Source organism: Lissotriton helveticus, chromosome 9 (assembly GCF_964261635.1).
Source record: "Lissotriton helveticus chromosome 9, aLisHel1.1, whole genome shotgun sequence".
Classification (NCBI taxonomy): domain Eukaryota; kingdom Metazoa; phylum Chordata; class Amphibia; order Caudata; family Salamandridae; genus Lissotriton; species Lissotriton helveticus.
Genome location: NC_136070.1, coordinates 27653630 through 27674636, shown reverse-complemented (window position 1 = coordinate 27674636; position 21007 = coordinate 27653630). Strand labels below are relative to the sequence as shown.

General features: G+C 46.4%; 1 protein-coding gene across 1 annotated transcript in view; it reads left to right on the top strand.

The window, feature by feature from the left end:
- The window catches only part of NUBPL (NUBP iron-sulfur cluster assembly factor, mitochondrial), a 91583-nt gene extending 71500 nt beyond the window's left edge, over positions 1-20083 (top strand). The window contains exons 8-11 of the mRNA XM_078659391.1: positions 708-793; positions 970-1090; positions 5485-5567; positions 19454-20083. Of these exons, the coding sequence (XP_078515517.1) occupies positions 708-793; positions 970-1090; positions 5485-5567; positions 19454-19504 (341 nt within the window). The 3' untranslated portion in view covers positions 19505-20083. The remainder of the gene's footprint in view (positions 1-707; positions 794-969; positions 1091-5484; positions 5568-19453) is intronic.
- Positions 20084-21007: the final 924 nt, after the last annotated feature.

The following is a 21007-nucleotide window of genomic DNA, read 5'->3' as shown; positions in this document are numbered from 1 at the left end:
CCTGAAATCTAAGGGCCCAATTCACAAAGGTAAATGTAGACCTGAAGTCAAAGTTTAGACCTGAAATCTATGGGCCCAATTCACAAAGGTAAATGTAGACCTGAAGTCAAAGTTTAGACCTGAAATCTAAGGGCCCAATTCACAAAGGTAAATGTAGACCTGAAGTCAAAGTTTAGACTTAAAATCTAAGGGCCCGATTCACAAAGGTAGACGTAGACTTGACGTCTAAGTTTAGGCCTGACGTCTAAGTTTAGACCTGAAGCCTAAGGGCCCGATTCACAAAGGTAAACTTAGACCTAAAGTCAAAGTTTAGACTTAAACTCTAAGGGCCCGATTCACAAAGGTGAACATAGACCTGAAATCTAAGTTTACCTTTGTGAATGGGACACTTAGAATTCAGTTCTAAATGTAGACTTTATGTCTAAGTTTATCTTTGTGTTTTAGGACCTCTGATTCTACATGAAAAGCAACAGACGAGTTCAAAGGCAGCCTGTGAAACGTTCTCTGCAGGAACAAACTTCCGTCTGGAAGATTTATTGTTTCAGGCAAATTTTCTACCAATACAGAGTCAAATATAAATGCGTCAACAGTATTTCTAACCGAGCTACATGTCTGTAGAGATGTCTGGATAGGTCCAGTTTGTGTGAGTGCCACATTCAATGTGTGACAGGCATTAAGCCTGACACTGTCATTATCTTTTGTCACAGGAGCTGTGATTGTCTCCACGCCGCAAGACGTGGCTCTTATCGATGCCCGCAGAGGAGTGGAGATGTTCCACAAAGTCAACGTGCCGGTTAGTGTCCATTGGGTCCTCTCTTCTGTTCAGCAGGGTGAGCTTAGGGGGAATCCGAGTCCCTTTTTTCCACTCTGTTGGTAAAGCGCTTCAGAAACCCTAGTGCCCTGTGATAATCTCCTCCCCTGCACTCCTGCTAGGACTGAGATGACCCGCTCTTCTCCTTGGCTCTGCAGGTTCTGGGGCTTGTGCAGAACATGAGTGTCTTCCAGTGCCCGAACTGTAATCACGAGACGCATATCTTTGGAGCTGGGGGTGCAGAGAAGCTAGCTCAGACCATCGGCGTGGACTTCCTAGGTGAGATCAGGGATTCTTTGGTATTCATGATCCATATGTTCCATTGTGTGTGTGCGGTATCTTGGAATGATTCTGACTAGTTCCTCCATTTGCTTATGAGATCCTTCATGACTTTCAATATCCTTATAATGTGCCCTATATATAACTGGATTACAAATGTACACAAGCATTAGTAAAGCCGAATAAAAAACATTCAAGCATTATTTTATAGTGAATAGAAAACATTTTTTGTTTTTAACAACCTACATCTAGTAAACATAAGACTTAACCTCTTCAGTGCTGCGCGAATTTCGCTGCAGTGCTGAAGGGTTATAAATCATATTGGCTCATGACGGAAATGTTCCGTCATCAGCACCGGAGCACCGACGCTGATGACGGAACCGTTCCGTCATGAGCATGGAAGGAGTTAAAATGATGTAGTATTTATACCAACATTTCTAACCTGAGCAGAAAGGTGTACACCTACCTAAATGATAAGATGTAGATTATGCAGGGCACATAATATGTACAGAAATGTACACCGAGGTCCATTCCGTTGTACAGCACTGGTGTTTAATTAAGGAAATTCTAGGCAGCTTGTGGTGCCAGTTATGCGCCCATTGCCAGTGAAAGGGAGGGGCGACAAAAAGTTTTCCTGTAGCACCAGCCCTGTTCGCATGCATGTTGGACACGTCTAGAGTTTTGCACTAGTGTTCGCTTAGCTATTCACAGAGATCGAGATAGCCACTCTTCCAGCCGTATCCAGTATAAGCTAGTCTCCATAGAGCCTTGTAATGTACTTGGATGGGTAGAGAGATGCAGAATGCAGCTAGAATTTTCTTGCCTTCACTTTGCTTATCCACCAAATTTGGGAGGAATTAGTGTTGTCTGCGACAGTGGTACCCACCGGGTGGTAGTTTGAAGTATTAATCAACTACCGAAGAATGATCTAAGCTGAGACCCAGTAGGTGTTAGTATGAGGTTTTAACCGACCGCCAAAGAATGACTAAAGGTAAAACCAAATAGGAGTTAGTATGAGGCTTTAATCGACTACCGAAGAATGACCAAAGGTGAGACCAAATAGTTGTCAGTATGAGGTTTAAATCAACTACTGAAGAGTGAACAAAGGTGAGACTCAGTAGGTGTTGGTATGAGTCTTTCATCGACCACCAAAGAATGAACAAAGTTGAGAGCAAATAGGTGTTAATATGAGATTTTAATCAACTACCAAAGAATGATGTAAGCTGAGACCCAGTAGGCGTTAGTATGAGATTTTAATCGACTATGGAAGAAACAACAAAGGTGAGACCCAGTAGGTGTTAGTATGAGATTTTAAACGACTACCAAAGAAAGATTCAAGTTGAGAATCAGTAGGTGTTAGTATGTGGTTATAATTCACTACCAAACAATGATCTAAGCTGAGACCCAGTAGGTGTTAGTATGAGGTTTTCACTGCCCACCAAAGAATGAGCAAAGGTGAGATCAAATAGGTTAGTATGAGTAGTTTTAATCGACTACCAAAGAATTATCTAAGCTGAGACCTCGTAGGTGTTAGTATGAGATTTTAATTAACTATCGAAGAAACAACAAAGGTGAGCCCCTATAGGTGTTAGTATGTAGTTATAATCAACTTCTGAAGAAATAAAAAGGCGAGACCCAGTAGGTCTATGTATGCGATTTGAATCGACTACTGAAGAAACAACGAAGGTGAGGCCCAGTATGTGTTAGTATGTGTTAGTATGTGTTAGTATGAGGTTTTCACCTATCACCAAAGAATGAACAAAGGGGAGAACAAATAGGTGTTAGTATGAGGTTTTAATCAACTTCCGGAGAATGATCTAAGCTGAGACCCAGTAGGTGTTAGTATGAGGTTTTAATCAACTTCCGGTGAATGATCTAAGCTGAGACCCAGTAGGTGTTAGTATGAGATTTTAATCGACTACCAAAGAAAGATTCAAGTTGAAAATCAGTAGGTGTTAGTATGAGGTTTTAATCAACTACCAAAGAATGATGTAAGCTGAGACCCAGTAGGTGTTAGTATGAGATTTTAATCGACTATGGAAGAAACAACAAAGGTGAGACCCAGTAGGTGTTAGTATGAGATTTTAAACGACTACCAAAGAAAGATTCAAGTTGAGAATCAGTAGGTGTTAGTATGAGGTTATAATTCACTACCAAACAATGATCTAAGCTGAGACCCAGTAGGTGTTAGTATGAGGTTTTCACTGCCCACCAAAGAATGAGCAAAGGTGAGATCAAATAGGTTAGTATGAGTAGTTTTAATCGACTACCGAAGAATTATCTAAGCTGAGACCTCGTAGGTGTTAGTATGAGATTTTAATTAACTATCGAAGAAACAACAAAGGTGAGCCCCTATAGGTGTTAGTATGTAGTTATAATCAACTTCTGAAGAAATAAAAAGGCGAGACCCAGTAGGTCTATGTATGCGATTTGAATCGACTACTGAAGAAACAACGAAGGTGAGGCCCAGTATGTGTTAGTATGTGTTAGTATGTGTTAGTATGAGGTTTTCACCTATCACCAAAGAATGAACAAAGGGGAGAACAAATAGGTGTTAGTATGAGGTTTTAATCAACTTCCGGAGAATGATCTAAGCTGAGGCCCAGTAGGTGTTAGTATGAGGTTTTAATCAACTTCCGGAGAATGATCTAAGCTGAGGCCCAGTAGGTGTTAGTATGAGGTTTTAATCAACTTCCGGAGAATGATCTAAGCTGAGACCCAGTAGGTGTTAGTATGAGGTTTTAATCAACTTCCGGAGAATGATCTAAGCTGAGACCCAGTAGGTGTTAGTATGAGATTTTAATCAACTTCCGGAGAATGATCTAAGCTGAGACCCAGTAGGTGTTAGTATGAGATTTTAATCAACTTCCGGAGAATGATGTAAGCTGAGACCCAGTAGGTGTTAGTATGAGATTTTAATCGACTACCAAAGAAAGATTCAAGTTGAAAATCAGTAGGTGTTAGTATGAGGTTTTAATCAACTACCAAAGAATGATGTAAGCTGAGACCCAGTAGGTGTTAGTATGAGATTTTAATCGACTACCAAAGAAAGATTCAAGTTGAAAATCAGTAGGTGTTAGTATGAGGTTTTAATCAACTACCAAACAATGATCTAAGCTGAGACCCAGTAGGTGTTAGTATGAGTCTTTAATCGACTACCAGGATATGAACAAAGGGGCGACCCGGTAGGTGTTATAAGAGTCTTTAATCAACTATTGAAGAATGAATTTAAGTGAACCTCAGCAGGTGATAGTATGAGTCTATAATCAACCACTGGGGAATGAACCAAGGGGAGACCCAGTAGGTGTTGGTATGAAGTTTGCATTGACTAGCAACAAATGACAAAGACACAGGCCTTCTACAAAGATGTGGGGTGTTTTTAAAAATGCCTAATTAAGTGCTAGTGAAGAAAGTTCCACGCTGAGGGTATTGACCCAAATTCCAAACATTATTCTGAAACTACCCCAAGCCCTCCAGCGACCCCCAGCGAGTCCACCTGAAGGAGGAGCGGCTAACCTGGCAGGTGGCCTGAGGGGTTTCCCTCCAGCTGCTGGGGTCTAGTTTGAATATCCTGCTCTGGGCTGAGGAGTGGTTCAGAGACAGCTTCTTTCTGTGAATGGAAGAGCTCATGGTCCTTACAGCTGGACCTGCAGCTGTATGTGGTGATTACAGGGCTGCAGGCTGAATACATCTACAAGACTCAAATTCTGACCTGGAAGAAGCTCATGAAGCTGCATTTGGGCCTCCATGATTGAAAAGTCTTTAGTTATTGACATCCGCCTGAGTAATGCTCTACAATACAGAAGTAAACTGCAGGTTACTCCCAGTTTAAGTTTGTCTATAACTTTGATCATTACTCTTGCATTGCGGATGTGTTCAGCGTTGGGTTTTGCTTGGCGGTATCTTTTTCTCGTTTGTGTAATTGTGTTTTATATTTTATGTTCTTTACCTGAAGCATAATACTTGAACACAGGGGTGATGTCCAAAGGGAGCTTAGTGAGGACACACGGGCAACTTTTAAGGTCCCGCAGACGTCATTTCCTGCCACGGAACCTTTGTATTCTCTCTTCTCCCAACTCTGATCACATCAGGTGCATTATACAAAGAAGACATTTACTAACACACAGAGGTGAGACCTGAAACCCCTGAGAATGAGAGAGAAGCAGGAAGGTGCCTGGCAATCAGTACATGGCACAGGCAGCGTACACATCAGCTATCCATCATTAATGACCAAATACAGTATTAAAAGCAGAAGGCATAGCTCCCCATGCTGCAGGCCTGTGTTCAGTGGCTGCATGTGGTAGTAATGCAGCGGCCACTTGTGTCCTGTGCCTTCCTAACCTTGCATGCCTGATCTGGCAGTCCTAAACTCACCCCAACCCTTGTGCTTGCAGGAGACATCCCTCTGCACCTCAGCATAAGGGAGACTTCGGACCAGGGCCGGCCTGTGGTGGTGTCCCAGCCTGACAGTAACGAGGTAAGAAACTCGCACCCCCGTCCACGGTGTGTCTGTAATTCAACTCCTTTCAGCTGTGTCTGTGTGGTGAGGGTGTGGCGTCCCTGGATGAGGACCTGTCTGGCTGCTTGATCATTATGTGTTAATCACTGGGGGTAACTGTTCCTAGTGGAGAGAGGCAGGAAGCAGACTAGTTGCTGAAATGGACTCAAGAGTGAAGTCTGGTTTATAGGAAAGGTTGGATACTGATGAAGGTGGGGGTTACACAGGTTGACTCCTAAGCAATGAGTAGAAAAAGATGTATAGGAAATGGAGCCTTTCCCCTGCCGGCCTAACGTGAGGTCAGGTGCGCCTGAGACTCCATGGCCCCCCTCATAGAGGTGAACTGACAGGAAGAGTCCTCAGTTTACAGCAGAAGCAAGAAGTCCCCAGCCCGCCAGTGCTGATGGAGGCTGAACGCAGTCCCACGCGGCCTTCAAACTGGAGCACAGAGGGCGGCGGAGGGCCCAGTCCAGTTGAGGGGGCTGCACTTGGCTGCTCCACGCCCCTTCTGTTTCAGGATGGCTCCCTGGTGTGAAGCCCAAGGTCCAGGATGGACACCTCAAGGGAAACCAGAGCTCTGCAGGTGTTAGGAGAGGCCTGGCTAGTCTGCCCTGGGCTGTGGGGCACACCTGGGCTGCTGTCCTAGGGCTCCAGCCCTCCCAGGACAGACAGGCCTCACTCCCAGCCATAAGCTGAGATAGTGAGGATACAAGCAGGTGGAACAGAACAAGTAGATTATGTAAGTCTGGTGATTGTTGTGATCCTGCTGTATTTACAGTGTGCAGAGACAGGGAAGAACAGTGCTAGTCTCAGGTCGTGCTGGGAGGCTGGAGTTATGGTTATGCTTAGGTGCTGATGCTCTGGTGGTTCTTGGGGGGCTGGGGATCTGGTCCTGCTTGGGGGCCGGGGTTCTGGTGGGGAGGGGGGGGCTGGAGTTATGGTTGTGCTTAGGTGCTGAGGCTCTGGTGTACTTGGGGAGCTGGGGATCTGGTTGTGCTTGGGTGCTGGGGTTCTGGTCGTGCTGGGGGTGCGGGAGGGGGAAGCTTGCGTTCTGGTGGTGCTTGGACGCTGGGGCTTTGGTCGTGCTCGGGATAGAGCAGTCTGTTACCTTTACACACTTTCTAGCCAACAAAGGCCCAGCTTTTATCAAGAGTATCTGGATGGCTCCAACGCTCTTAAACCTTCAAGTGGAATTTCCAAATGAAACATTGAGAGCCATTGGCTTGAGTTTCAATTCACTGATGAGAGACTGCTGCATCTAGAAATAACTGAATTTCTGAACAAAACCTGAAAATATTTAAAAAGGCATCGCAAGTACTCATTCTTAGCTCTGAAATCCATTCCTAAAACTAAATCCAGAGAAAATAGTCCCTATTTTTCACACCTAATAACAACACCCTTGTTTACAGTCTGATCATGGACTCAAACACTCTTCTTAACAAGCCATTGATTATAGAAAAATGTGACCTGTCTGGGGTTTGCTGTGGAATGAAATTCCTTCTTGATGGTCCAATAAGGTACAAGGATGCTCGGTGGTAACTCCAAACCTCACACAACCGAGAGTACTTAGTCCCAACTCAAGACCTTAATACCTTGGTAAAGGCCTCAGTTCTTTCTGGAGTAGACTTCAGAATTGCACAGTCCTTAATGTAGCAGCGAGATCTGTAGTACATAGAAGACTGATCACCCCACACCAGTTCTGAAACCTCTGCACTGGCTTCCAGTGGACTTACAATGTATTCTTAGGACTACGCGCATTAGATGTAAAGCCCTTCAAAGTAACTCTCCTCATACCCTGCACAGAAATGAAAGACCCCAGGCAAAGACTCTTCAAGAAACACAGAGGTGCTGACTCTAGAAATTCTTTTAATCAAAATGAGGGAGATGGAAAGCCGATCCATTCAGTTTCCAGGGTATATTCAATAATCAATTGAGAAAGGCTCACTTGTCCTGCACAACCTTATGCATATTGCAGGAGCGGGGGTTGCGTCCCAAATTAAAAGACCCTCATGCACGTGATGGGTATGATGGTGTTTTAGCGGTGTATCTTGGTTCTCCGCTTTCTAATCACGTGTGTGCATAATAATCAGGTCGATCAGGTTATGCAACCTCCACCAGGAGGTATTTACCCAGGGTTGAAACAGTAGTGAGCCAGTGATGAGGAATCATTAAAAAGGCCCGGCAAACCAGAAATGAACTTTAATAGGTCTGGGTTTGGGTCTGGTAAACTCTGGTCCAGTGCATCTTAGGATACTTTTTTATGAGCAATGGATGCACTCAGAGTATAAGTAAACATTAGTGAGAGGGAGGGAAGTTAAAAATTGGTCGACATGTTTCTGCCTCTTTTGCCTTGATAGGACTTATGGGCTTTCATCAGGACCGTTATGTGAATAACGTGAAGGTAAGGGGGTGCGATCAAGGTGCTCTAAATAAAGTGATAAGGAATAGGTATATTGACCTGTCTCTTGTTTTGAATGAGGTCACAATGTACCTGTGTGGAGAAAATAAACACAATTGTCTTTCAACACACAAGGGAGGGGGTACAAGGGGATACACACCAAGCAGAAATCTGCTTATCAAATCTATCCATTGATAGATTATTGTAACAACTAAAAAATGGCAATACTTCATTAAGCGGCTGCTATCAATGGCAATGTCAACTCTCTCTTCAAACTCTCCATACTCAAACAAAGGGTAATGGCATGCTCAGAGGTAGGTGCTGCATGCATGTAATTACAGCGTTTGTACAAGTGTGAAATATATTGTGGTTTTGACCCCGTGTAATTCTAGGATAGTACACTTCATTCGATGTCATTGTGAAATATTCAGCATGTATAACTCTAACTTTTCTGATTCTCACGAAGAAATTACATTTTTATGTGCAATATCGTGCCTCTACACACGTGTTCTCTTACAAACGTGCCCCTAACAGACATCGGTCTGTTCTCTGAGAAATTGTATATTACCTCGCGCGTATATGTAACGCGCGCCAGTCGGGTGGAAAAGGCCTTCAGGAGGACTAAACAAAGGGAAAGGTTTAATTAAAGGTCGGTTCAGTACAATACTTGCGGTTCTTGGTGTTCTTGTTCCCCAGTCGCGCTACCTATTGCGTCCTGTCCTGGCGTCCTCTGTGAACGCGCTGCCTTCCTTGCCCCGGAAACAGTCGATTCTGTTTCCGGGTCAGTAAAAGCATTAGGAATGGATCTCATTGGTCCTCCTGTGTATCACTATGACAACCTGAGCTGTCGGTCACGCTCTTCCCGGCAAATTGTTTATTTGTTCGTGATATGCTCAGGAATGGTGTGTGAGTACCGAGGAGGTACAGTTTTAAAGGTAGAAGTAAAAAAGAGTAGATGCAGGTGACATAGATATTTGTCGATGTCGTGGTGGAAAGTGAAGGCTTATTGTTTTTCCAAACTGTATACAGCGATTGTCAGTGTTAATGCGTATTACAATGATGGACATAGCCTCAGCGAAGTCATGTTTATTTGCTGGTGATCCATTGAGCTCACATGGCGTCTTCATTTTCGGGGTAGTCACGTTAATTACGCATTGTCCGCGTCATACGTTATTGTACATTGACTGGGTGTTCGTTCTCATATTCAGGTGATTTTTCAGGGAGAGTATCTATTGTTCAAGGTTAAGATTACGTTCAATAGGCTTGTGTAAATTATTTATTTCCTATTCAGGCTGAGCCAGGGGATGTTGTCATTCAACCCTTCACGGTCAGTTCCCAATCGATGTACCCATCTCTGCTCCTTCTCAAATAGGATTTTCTCAGCATTCCTGTCTCTGTTGGGTAGAGTTTCAAGGATGACCCAATGAAGGTCTTGTGTTGTGTGGCCCTTTTCTAGATAGTGATTGGCCATTTTTTGTGGTGCTCTTTTTACATTTCAAGTTGCTTCGGTGTTCGCAAAGTCTTTGTTTGGCTTTTCTGCATGTCATGCCAATATAACTAAGGTTGCAAGGGCAAGTAATCATGTAAATCACGTGACTGGTGTTACAATTAGTGTGGCTGCGTATGATCCATTTAAACTCCGGTAGTAATTGAAGTTCTTTTGTGGGTCTTGTGAGGTGCAGACAGAGCATGAACCACACGGATAGTGTCCTGTTACTTGGGGATTCCCCCATGGATCAGTGGGTCCTCTTGTTAACCTCGGTGGTGGTCTGGTATGTACTAAGATGTCTTTTAGATTTCGACTTCTTTTGTTTGCGAACCTTGGCTTCGGCCATGACAGGTTTCCTGATGTCAGAATACGCCAGTTCTTGTTTATAATTTTTTTAACGTTGTTGGTCACTGGACTGTATGTGGTTACACAAGTGGTGACTTCCTCAGACGGTGATTTTGGTATAGTTTCGAGAAGCGCCTCCCTGTTCTGATTTCTGGCGCGTTTTTTTACATTTATTTATCACCTTCTTTGGGTAATCTCGGGCTTCAAGTTTTCTGCACAGATTGTCAGCTTGTTACTTGTACTCAGTGATGTTACTGCAGTTGCGTTTCAGCCTGAGGAATTGGCTGTACGGCAAATTCTCCTTCAAAGGGCGAGGGTGGAAGCTCTTGTAAGAGAGTAGGCTATTTTTGGCAGTGGTTTTGAAGAACGTTTGAGTCTGGAGAGTTCCGGCCTCCGCATAAATAGTTACATCTAGAAAGTCTATGCTGTTCCGGTCCGCACAATATGTGAATTTCAGACATTCGTCTCTCTGGTTGAGCCAATTGTGGAACTCAGTTAGGCTGTTTTGATCCCCGTGCCAGATGACGAAGATGTCGTCTATATACCGTTTCCAGAACCGTATATGACGACGGTAAGGGTTGTTATCCTCCTTCAGAATGTGCAGGTCCTCAAAAGTGCTGACATAGAGGCCTGCCACACTCGGGGCAAAAGTACTGCCCATCAACGTCCCGTGGCATTGTAGGTACAGAGTATCTTTGTATTGGAAAATTTTTTCCATGAGTGCCAACCGGCAACATTCCAATACAAAATGCCTGGGAGTCTTGTAATTCCAGGTCGAGTTAAAGAGTATACTTTCAAGAGTATCCATGGTTTTCCCCTGTGGAAGGCTAGTATACAAGCTCTCTACGTCAAATCCAACCAGGAGCATGGTGTTGGGAGAGTATTCGATGTCTTGTAATTTGTTGAGCAGGTCTCTCGTGTCTTGTAAGTACGTGGGAGTCTTTTGGACCAAAGGTCTGAGATATTGGTCTGCGAACTGCGACAGGGGTTCTAAAAGGGAACCTATGCCCGACACAATCGGTCGACCGGGTGGTGGTATTCGTCCTTTATGTGTTTTCGGTAATGTAGTCATCCCTAGATACTCCCCTTCTTTTTTTGAGATCCAATTATTGGTCTCTCCCTCTGATAGAAGAGGGAGAGACTAATAATTGGATCTCAAAAAAAGAAGGGGAGTATCTAGGGACGGCTACACCCCGTATACCCTACTTCTATTCATTACCGAAAACACATAAAGGACGAATACCACCACCCGGTCGACCGATTGTGTCGGGCATAGGTTCCCTTTTAGAACCCCTGTCGCAGTTCGCAGACCAATATCTCAGACCTTTGGTCCAAAAGACTCCCACGTACTTACAAGACACGAGAGACCTGCTCAACAAATTACAAGACATCGAATACTCTCCCAACACCATGCTCCTGGTTGGATTCGACGTAGAGAGCTTGTATACTAGCCTTCCACAGGGGAAAACCATGGATACTCTTGAAAGCATACTCTTTAACTCGACCTGGAATTACAAGACTCCCAGGCATTTTGTATTGGAATGTTGCTGGTTGGCACTCATGGAAAACTTTTTCCAATACAAAGATACTCTGTACCTACAATGCCACGGGACGTCGATGGGCAGTACCTTTGCCCCGAGTGTGGCAGACCTCTATGTCAGCACTTTTGAGGACCTGCACATTCTGAAGGAGGATAACAACCCTTACCATCGTCATATACTGTTCTGGAAACGGTATATAGACGACATCTTCGTCATCTGGCACGGGGATCAAAACAGCCTGAGTTCCACAGAGGACGCCAGGACAGGACGCAATAGGTAGCGCGACTGGGGAACAAGAACACCAAGAACCGCAAGTATTGTACTGAACCGACCTTTAATTAAACCTTTCCCTTTGTTTAGTCCTCCTGAAGGCCTTTTCCACCCGACTGGCGCGCGTTAAATATACGGGCGAGGTAATATACAATTTCTCAGAGAACAGACCGATGTCTGTTAGGGGCACGTTTGTTAGAGAACACGTGTGTAGAGGCACGATATTGCACATAAAAATGTAATTTCTTCGTGAGAATCAGAAAAGTTAGAGTTATACATGCTGAATATTTCACAATGACATCGAATGAAGTGTACTATCCTAGAATTACACGGGGTCAAAACCACAATATATTTCACACTTGTACAAACGCTGTAATTACATGCATGCAGCACCTACCTCTGAGCATGCCATTACCCTTTGTTTGAGTATGGAGAGTTTGAAGAGAGAGTTGACATTGCCATTGATAGCAGCCGCTTAATGAAGTATTGCCATTTTTTAGTTGTTACAATAATCTATCAATGGATAGATTTGATAAGCAGATTTCTGCTTGGTGTGTATCCCCTTGTACCCCCTCCCTTGTGTGTTGAAAGACAATTGTGTTTATTTTCTCCACACAGGTACATTGTGACCTCATTCAAAACAAGAGACAGGTCAATATACCTATTCCTTATCACTTTATTTAGAGCACCTTGATCGCACCCCCTTACCTTCACGTTATTCACATAACGGTCCTGATGAAAGCCCATAAGTCCTATCAAGGCAAAAGAGGCAGAAACATGTCGACCAATTTTTAACTTCCCTCCCTCTCACTAATGTTTACTTATACTCTGAGTGCATCCATTGCTCATAAAAAAGTATCCTAAGATGCACTGGACCAGAGTTTACCAGACCCAAACCCAGACCTATTAAAGTTAATTTCTGGTTGTCCGGGCCTTTTTAATGATTCCTCATCACTGGCTCACTACTGTTTCAACCCTGGGTAAATACCTCCTGGTGGAGGTTGCATAACCTGATCGACCTGATGATAATGCACACACGTGATTAGAAAGCGGAGAACCAAGATACACCGCTAAAACACCATCATACCCATCACGTGCATGAGGGTCTTTTAATTTGGGACGCAACCCCCGCTCCTGCAATATGCATAAGGCTGTGCAGGACAAATGATCCTTTCTCAATTGATTATTGACTCTAGAAATTCAGCAATTCTAGAAACATACAAAGGTGGTATTTGTTCCAGGTGCTGTCTAAAGAATATGCACCTTCATTCCCACAGCACTTTCAACAGCACCTTCATACATCCCAGAAAGGGATGAAAGAACTAATGTGTTGCATCGCCTGATTCACACAGGAGCATTCCCCTGCTTTGAGCTCATCCTGTAGAACTCTGAACCCGAACAAAGAGCAAAGGTTACTTGAAATAACTCCCCCTTCATACAGTAATCAGAAAGGGACCCAGCATTGAAAGAAAATGCTCTGAAAAAGCCTGATTTACTCCTATCTTTGTACCGGGCACCTGCGTGTGAAGTTGGTTGAATCTTATTCAGTTGTTAATATGTCTGCACTTACCCATGTCAGAACCCCTTCCAGAGGGCCACAGGCCAAGCAGAGGATACTGGGCCCAACTGTGGGGGTTACAATCATTTACTTCTGATGTCTGGCCAAGTACCCGTTCAACACTTGACTCTCAGGAATAGCGTGGTCTGGGCAATCCAAGGCTCCCTCGGTGGGAGGTGAGTACAGGGGAGTGAATACTGGCCCACAACTCAAAATGACCACAGCAGCACCCACCTATAAATCATTGTCCAGCCAAATACTCACTTTCATGGAAAAAGAGAAGACATTTATTTCTATCGATATTAACTCAAAGTTGAAATAGACATTCACAAACAACTGAGGCCAGGGCTCTAGTGTTTTATTAGTCTGTCCCCCGGTCCCACTCCTTTCTCACTCCTAGCAATAGTGGTTATTCCCCATTCACTATAGGCAACATCCAGGGCAAACCCCACCCATAGTCCGAGTCTTTGAAAGTCAACAGTGTTCCAGTGACGCCGTGCTAACTAGCATGCAAGTTCCCCCAAGGCAGACTGGCCTGAAATCATTCTTACCCGCACCTGCATGTTGGGAGTATCCGGAGATCCTGAGTGCGCCCCGTCCACGGGTACTTGGAGTGGCAGCAGTGGAATTAGGTGAGTTTGCCGCAAGCTGTCCAGGCGTGATGCGTTCAGCGGGCGCAGAGTGCCTCACGCACAGTCGCACCACAGAAGCAGCCAGAGGTCCTTTGAGGCTACTCCTTGCAGGGTAAGTTTCTGATCTGCTCCCACAGTGTTTGGGTGGGGGGACAGTGATGCAACGTTCCTGAAGCAGGTCCATGGCCTTGATGACAGGGACAGCGCTCCCACAGTGACCTCACTTCTCTGGTGGCGGTGGTAGATCAGTTGGCGTGTATTATTGCTCCCGGTAACTCCCTTTGGCAGACAGGGTCACCATATCTTCCCTGTGCATGGGCTCCAGCCCACTCAGCACAGTGAAGTCCTCAGTGGCGGTGCCTCCTGGCATATGGGGATGCGGTTTACCACAGCTCAAGAGCTATGGCTTGCACAGCACGGCAATCTTCAAGCGATGGCCCCTTCTTGCATACAGGGTTGCTGCCCCACACTACGGATGGGCTCTGACGTGATCGGTGCAATGATGCATGTTCTCCACTGTGTGGAGAAGCGTGGCTCAGTGGTTAGAGGCGGCAGACCCGGAAGCTGAGATCGACCGTGGACCAGGGTTCGATTCCCCGCCTCGGCGGGTCTCGGGCTCATAAATTCCACGGTCTCGATAATTCTCGCTCCGGTGCCTACTCGACTCACGGGGTCACACTCTGCGACTCTGGGCAATAGCTTGCTTACTCTCCACTACGGCCCCTCGTGGCGGGATGCCTGGCTTTCACCCTGTGGACACCCTGTCGGGGTTTCTCACAGGGGAATACCAGGACGGGTTCCCTAAGCAAGCGCCAGGATGCCCTTTGGGTGACAGGTTTGCGCTATATAAGTACACCTACATTTACATTTACTAAGTTAACGGCAGCCCTCCCCTAACATACGATCGGTGCAGCAGGGGTTTCCGCCCACCTCGCAATGGGAATCCACTCAACACACCTCCCCACTGGACCTCACTCCCTCCAATGCATTCCTCTTCCTCGCAGGGCACACTGGTCTTGGCAAGCAGGCAGGCTCTGGTGCTCCTGGCAGGCGATCTTCGATTCCCTGGGAGATGTCCCCTCACCCAGCAGGGAGACGAGCAGGCCTTGGCCTCCAGTCCTGGTGATGGGTGGAAGTCTTGCAGAGCTTCCCCTCCTCACACAACCCATTTGGCTGCTTGGCAGATGACAATTTTGGGGGTTTCAAGCCTCGCTTCTTATTGTCCAGGACCCCAAATATGATTTAGAGTCGGAGTGTTTGAGGTTTATCTTGGGTGCCTGCTTCCTTTTGAAGTACCCACTCCTCTTCCCTCTCTTCCTCTTGAAAGCAGTCTGTCACAGCAGGAGTGACATCAAATTTGATAGCCCCCACAACACAGGCCACGAGAGTGACTAGAGATTCACACCTGCGCATCAGCCATACAGATATGTGTCTCAGGACCTAAGCTCTTCTCTGTATGATTCTTTTATCAGCCCCAGCACCTTCCCAAGATGTACCCAGGGCCCTTCCTCGTGACCTCTCTGAATCAAGGAGCACCCTATGAATTGTCTTGGGAGGCCTGGTCCTGCCCTCCCCAGTGTGTTCCACCCAGCTCACAGATATGTTGCAATACACAAATCTATCTGGGGAGGTGGGGGGATCTCTCTACCTCCTCACCATGTTTCACCATGTCGGCCATCCTCCATGAACTATACCACTCAGAGGCACACATACACCGAGCACGCACATTTAACATGCACACACTGCACAGCACTGTATCCTTCGTGTACTGTACTACACATTAGCACACATACACTCAGCACATATATATAATATTCACGCACTGCATCCATCGTGTACTGTGCCACTCAAAGGCACACATTATCTAGCACATACATTGAATAGCAGTACATCCTCCATGTATTGTAACACTCATAGGCCCACATACATCCAGTGCATGCATTTACCATGCACACATTGCTCAGTACTGCATTATCGCTGCATTGTACCCTTGCCAGGCACTCAAACACCCAGTGCAGATACGCCACTCATGCGCTGCACAGCAGTCCACACACTGCACAGCACTACGCACCAAACCGATGTAGGTCAAGGGTGAGTTAGGCACATAGCTGTGGAACTTTCAAAAGTAAGTGAGCCTGTATGTCTCACTCCTGTGACAAAGTTTATAGAGGGTCCATTGACTCCATCTGATCACTACACGGTCTGCTGCCACCACCGCTCTCGTGCTGCTTAGCCTTTCACTACTAGTGCTTTGGGAGCCCCTCCCGGTCCAGCAAGACCGTAATCCATGAGACAGGCCTATGTCATGGTGCACACGCTTGATCCATGTTCGCCTACGACCAAAAATCAGCATTAGGGATCCAGACATCAGTACAGTTGGGGCACTCGGGGCAGGGGTACACGTCCTTTACCATGCAGAGGACCTTTCCATTCCAACAACTGTAACTTGTGCTGTTGGTTTTCTTATTACCTGCGGGCGCTGCTGTTTAAGTATATTCAGTGTGTGGCATTGTTCAGTGTAAAGCACTGGAGTGGTCCACGATATAAAAAACATAATAAATAAATAATGGTTGGCACATGGAGCCCTTTCCAAGTAGGATGGCCTGAGTTTGCGCCTCCTCTGACTTCAAACCACAAGCTCGTGCTCCCTGGTTGATCTTGGAGTCCAGCTGAGGGCCTGATGAGGCTGGTTGGAGCATCACCGTAGAAGGGTCCCAATGGACTGGACATTGACTCCTATGGTAAAGGCCTTTCCCAGTCTATTCACTAGGCTGCAGTTGCTGTCATTTGGTGAAAGAGGTGGGCACTCACTCATGGCCTTTGGAAGCCACCTCCAAAGAGACTGTTGATTATATCAGCCTGTGCTGTGCCCATACTACATTGAGTGATAGGAGGGAGGGAGCGCCATGTGTGCGTGAGCGCGGGATCATGAATCTGGAAGCAGACTTGTCTGACAGCCTACCACACATGCAGAGCCCTAGGTACATTATTTCAAGTCAAGTTGTGGTTATTTGCGAGATGAACAACAGGTCTTGTTGAGAGCCGTTAACGTTCTGCCATGACACAGGCTTAAAGGCCTCCTCCCATCTCATCAATATTTAGTTACAGCATTGGTAAGGGACTGGAAAGGCGGTGTGATTTCGTGGTTAGTCATCTGTAGAACCTGGAGTCTGCAGTTTCCTCTGTTGTGGGCTTCTTAAGGCCTTCCTTTCGCATCTCCAAAGAGTACGAGCCCATTAGGGCTATAACTGGCATCGGTGAAAGACACAACATATCGGAGCCTGTCACTTGCTGTTGTTTCTGTCATAGAACATTCACTTTAAAATTGTCTGCCTCACCTTAATCACCTGTCCCGTGGAGTCTTTCCTCAGGGATACACTCTAACCTGTGCAGTCTTTCCTCAATGATACACTCTAACCTGTGCAGTCTTTCCTCAATGATACACTCTGGCCCGTACAGTCTTTTCCCAGGGGTACACTCAGCCGTGCAGTCTTTCCCCAGACGGACACACTGGCCCGTGCAGTGTTTACCCGGGGGTACACTCTGACCCATGCAGTCTTTCCTCAGGGGTACACTCTGACCCGTGCAGTCTTGGCTCAGGAGACACTCTGACCCATGCAGTCTTTCCTCAGGTTTACACTCTGGCCCATACAGATTTTTCCCCGGGGTACACTCAGCCGTGCAGTCTTTCCCCAGATGGACACTCTGACCCGTGCAGTCTTTCCTCAGGGTTACACTCTGCCGGTACAATCTTTCCCCAGGGGTACACTCTGGCCCGTACACTCTTTCCTCAAAGGTACACTCTGGCCCGTACACTCTTTCCCAAGGGGTACACTCTGGCCCGTACAGTCTTTCCCCAGGGGTACACTCTGGCTTGTACAGTCTTTCCCAAGGGGTACACTCTGGCCTGTACAGTCTTTCCCCAGGGGTACACTCTGGCCCGTACACTCTTTCCTCAAAGGTACACTCTGGCCCGTACACTCTTTCCCAAGGGGTACACTCTGACCCGTGCAGTCTTTCTCCAGGGGCACACTCTGCCGGTACAATCTTTCCCCAGGGCTACACTCTGCCCGTAGAGTCTTTCCTCAGGGGTACACTCTGGCCCGTACACTCTTTCCTCAAAGGTACACTCTGGCCCGTACACTCTTTCCCCGGGGGTACACTCTGCCCGTACAGTCTTTCCCAAGGGGTACACTCTGGCCCGTACAGTCTTTCCCAAGGGGTACACTCTGGCCCGTACAGTCTTTCCTCAGGGGTACACTCTGCCCGTACAGTCTTTCCTCAGGGCACACTCTGCCCATGCAGTCTTTCCTCAGGGCACACTCTGCCCATGCAGTCTTTCCTCAGGGCACACTCTGCCCATGCAGTCTTTCCCCAGGGGTACACTCTGCCCGTGCAGTCTTTCCCCAGGGGTACACTCTGGCCCGTACAGTCTTTCCTCAGGGCACACTCTGCCCATGCAGTCTTTCCCCAGGGGTATACTATGGCCTGTACAGTCTTTCTCCAGACTGTACTGCTAGCTGCTAGACAACAGGACTAAAAGCCTTTTACACTGACAAGGCCAATAGCCCGGGCATTGCGAGATCTATTGGCTTTGCCAATGGAGTTCAGTGTTGAAGTGGTTTAGCTGAACAAATGTGAAAGTGATAGTGAGAAACAGTTGAGGACCTTTGAAGTGAAGCGAGGATTTGGCGATAGGGGAGCTGAGGAGCCAGATTTGAATCTCAGGTCGGCTGAACAATTTGTGATTCTGGACAAATCACGTACGCTTCCCCTGGCGTACGACAATGAATGTGTCATTGTCTAATGTGACTGGTGAGCACTTAAAGCACTCCAATACCATTGACTAGTGCTAGCACTGTGGCAAGATGGAACAAGCGCTCCAATACTATCGGATCATGAAAAACAAAATACAAGCGGCAGCGACGAGGGAGATAGTGGGGGGAGGGGTCAAGCAGGGAAGATGAAAGAGATGGGGAAATGGGCAAGCAACAATAGGAGAGGGCGGGAGGAAGGACTCCAATGCCATCAACTTGTGTTTCCACTATGGCAAGACGGAGGATGGAGTGAGCGCTCCGATACCTTCGGATTATGCAAAAAAGTTTTGTTCACGTTTTAACAACTTTTTAAAGAAACGCATTTGTTTATGTACATTCGCATGTATTTTAGTGGTATGTGTTTATATGTACAAGGAAGGCGGCCTGAAACACAAGTACTCCTATGAAGTGCTTGAAAACAAAGAAAGAAATTGCTCTGCAATCCAGGAGCAGTGTAAGGAGACGTGTACTTGGTCCGTGCACTATGGGAGGGCCAAACACAAGAAGAGGACTTGACGCCCGCATGCCATGATGAAAGGCATCAAAGAAAATGTGAACGATGTTTACGATTAGCAATGGTAGGTTACAGGTGGCCTGTAAGCCCACAGATAGAAGACAACACGTGTCTTCGAGACAGCACATGTGCTGTCTGGCCAAGACCTAAAAAGAGACTGAATTTATCGTGATAGAAAATGTACTTGTGTCATCTGGTGGCGCTGTGTGGATTTATTTGTCTCAGTAATAATACATAAGTAAATTAACATTCAGCAAAAGTTCACACTCAGCAGTTTTTCTCCATTGTTATGTATTTTCAGGCCAAAGCATACCTGAAGATTGCTGCCGAGGTCGTACGGAGATTATCCTGAGCGCCTCGCTATCCTTGCCTCCAGATGGATGGGGTAGCCGGGCTCCCCATAAAGCGCATTGAAGCCAGAGCACCCTGCTGGCTGGGAAGCTCCTTTGTGAAACCAAAACATGAAGGAGACTTGTGAGTGTTGTTGTAGAGCACTGGGCCAAGCTCATGTCTGGTGAGGCCAAGACTGTGGGAAGGCTCTTTTTTCGCCTTGTTGACGACCTACAGTAAGAGGTCTGCTGAGTGGGTGGGAAGCCTGGTATGAGAGAGCTCAACCGGTTGGCCAGCATGAGAGGTTGGTCACTGAAAGAGCGCTCTTGGTTGGTTGACCAGCGCATAGTAAGGGAGATGGAGTGTACCCTTATATTTCCCTGAACGGTCAGACCCAAGAACTCTTGTGGTTGGAGGGACTGCTCTGTCAATTGAGAGCCCGCTAAGGACCAGTGGGAGTGCACCGGTCACTGGTTCGAATCTTTAGATTCACTATTTCAAGTTTCTGGTTCATAAACTGATGAGTTTCATTTTTTGTTCAAATGCTTTGTATAAAAATTGCCAAATTGTAATTATTATAAAATGTCCCTGTTACCTACAATGAGAAAGTGCATTTGTAGAGCTGCTGCTCTCTTGCAGGGGTGGTGTGTGTGGCAGGGACAATGGGACATGTTTGAAACACGCTGCATCTGAGCATGAAAGGTGTCTGGTGGGATCTGTATGTTCTGGGCCAGTGTGACTGGAATCATGCCAAAAGGACTAGTCCACCCGCAGCGGTCCAGTGCTGGCCATGGAATGACCAGGGATACTCAGTACGTTCATCGAGGGTTCTTCCTTTCTAGATAACCAGCAAGCTGGCTTTAGGCCAGCTCACTCTACCGAGGCAGTTATTGTGGCTGTGATGGACGTACTGAGGAAAGGCTCCAACAATAACATCGCCCAGGCACTTGTACTGTTGGACTTGTCGGGCGCCTTTGACACGGTCGATCATGACTTATTGATCGACCGTGTCAACAACGCAGGTATTCAGGGCATGGCTTCAAAGTGGATTAGATCTTTTCTGCATTTGCGGTCTCAGGCAGTTCATCTGTCTACTTATTCCGCTCCTTACTTCCCTCTTTCCTGTGGAGTCCCGCAGGGCTCTGCCCTGTCGCCACTTTTATTTAACCTCTACATGCAACCTCTTATAGATTCCCTCCGCCATACCCCGGTTACCATCTTTAATTACGTTGATGATTTACAGTTGCTTTTCCCTGTTGATCCCACCCCTTCCTCCTGTGCCATCTTTCAATCCACCATGCTTGCCATCTCTGAGTGGATGCACTACAGTCAGTTGAAGCTCAACCCCAACAAGACAGAGTTAGTACTGATGGGTGGGTTGTCTAACTCTTGGAACCCTAGTTTTTGGCCTTCTTCTCTTGGGCCTCCACCCTGCTCTGTCAACTCGGTAAAGAGCCTAGGCGTAATCATATGTAGTGACCTATCTATGAGGCCCCAAATTAATGCAGTTACATCATCCAGTTTC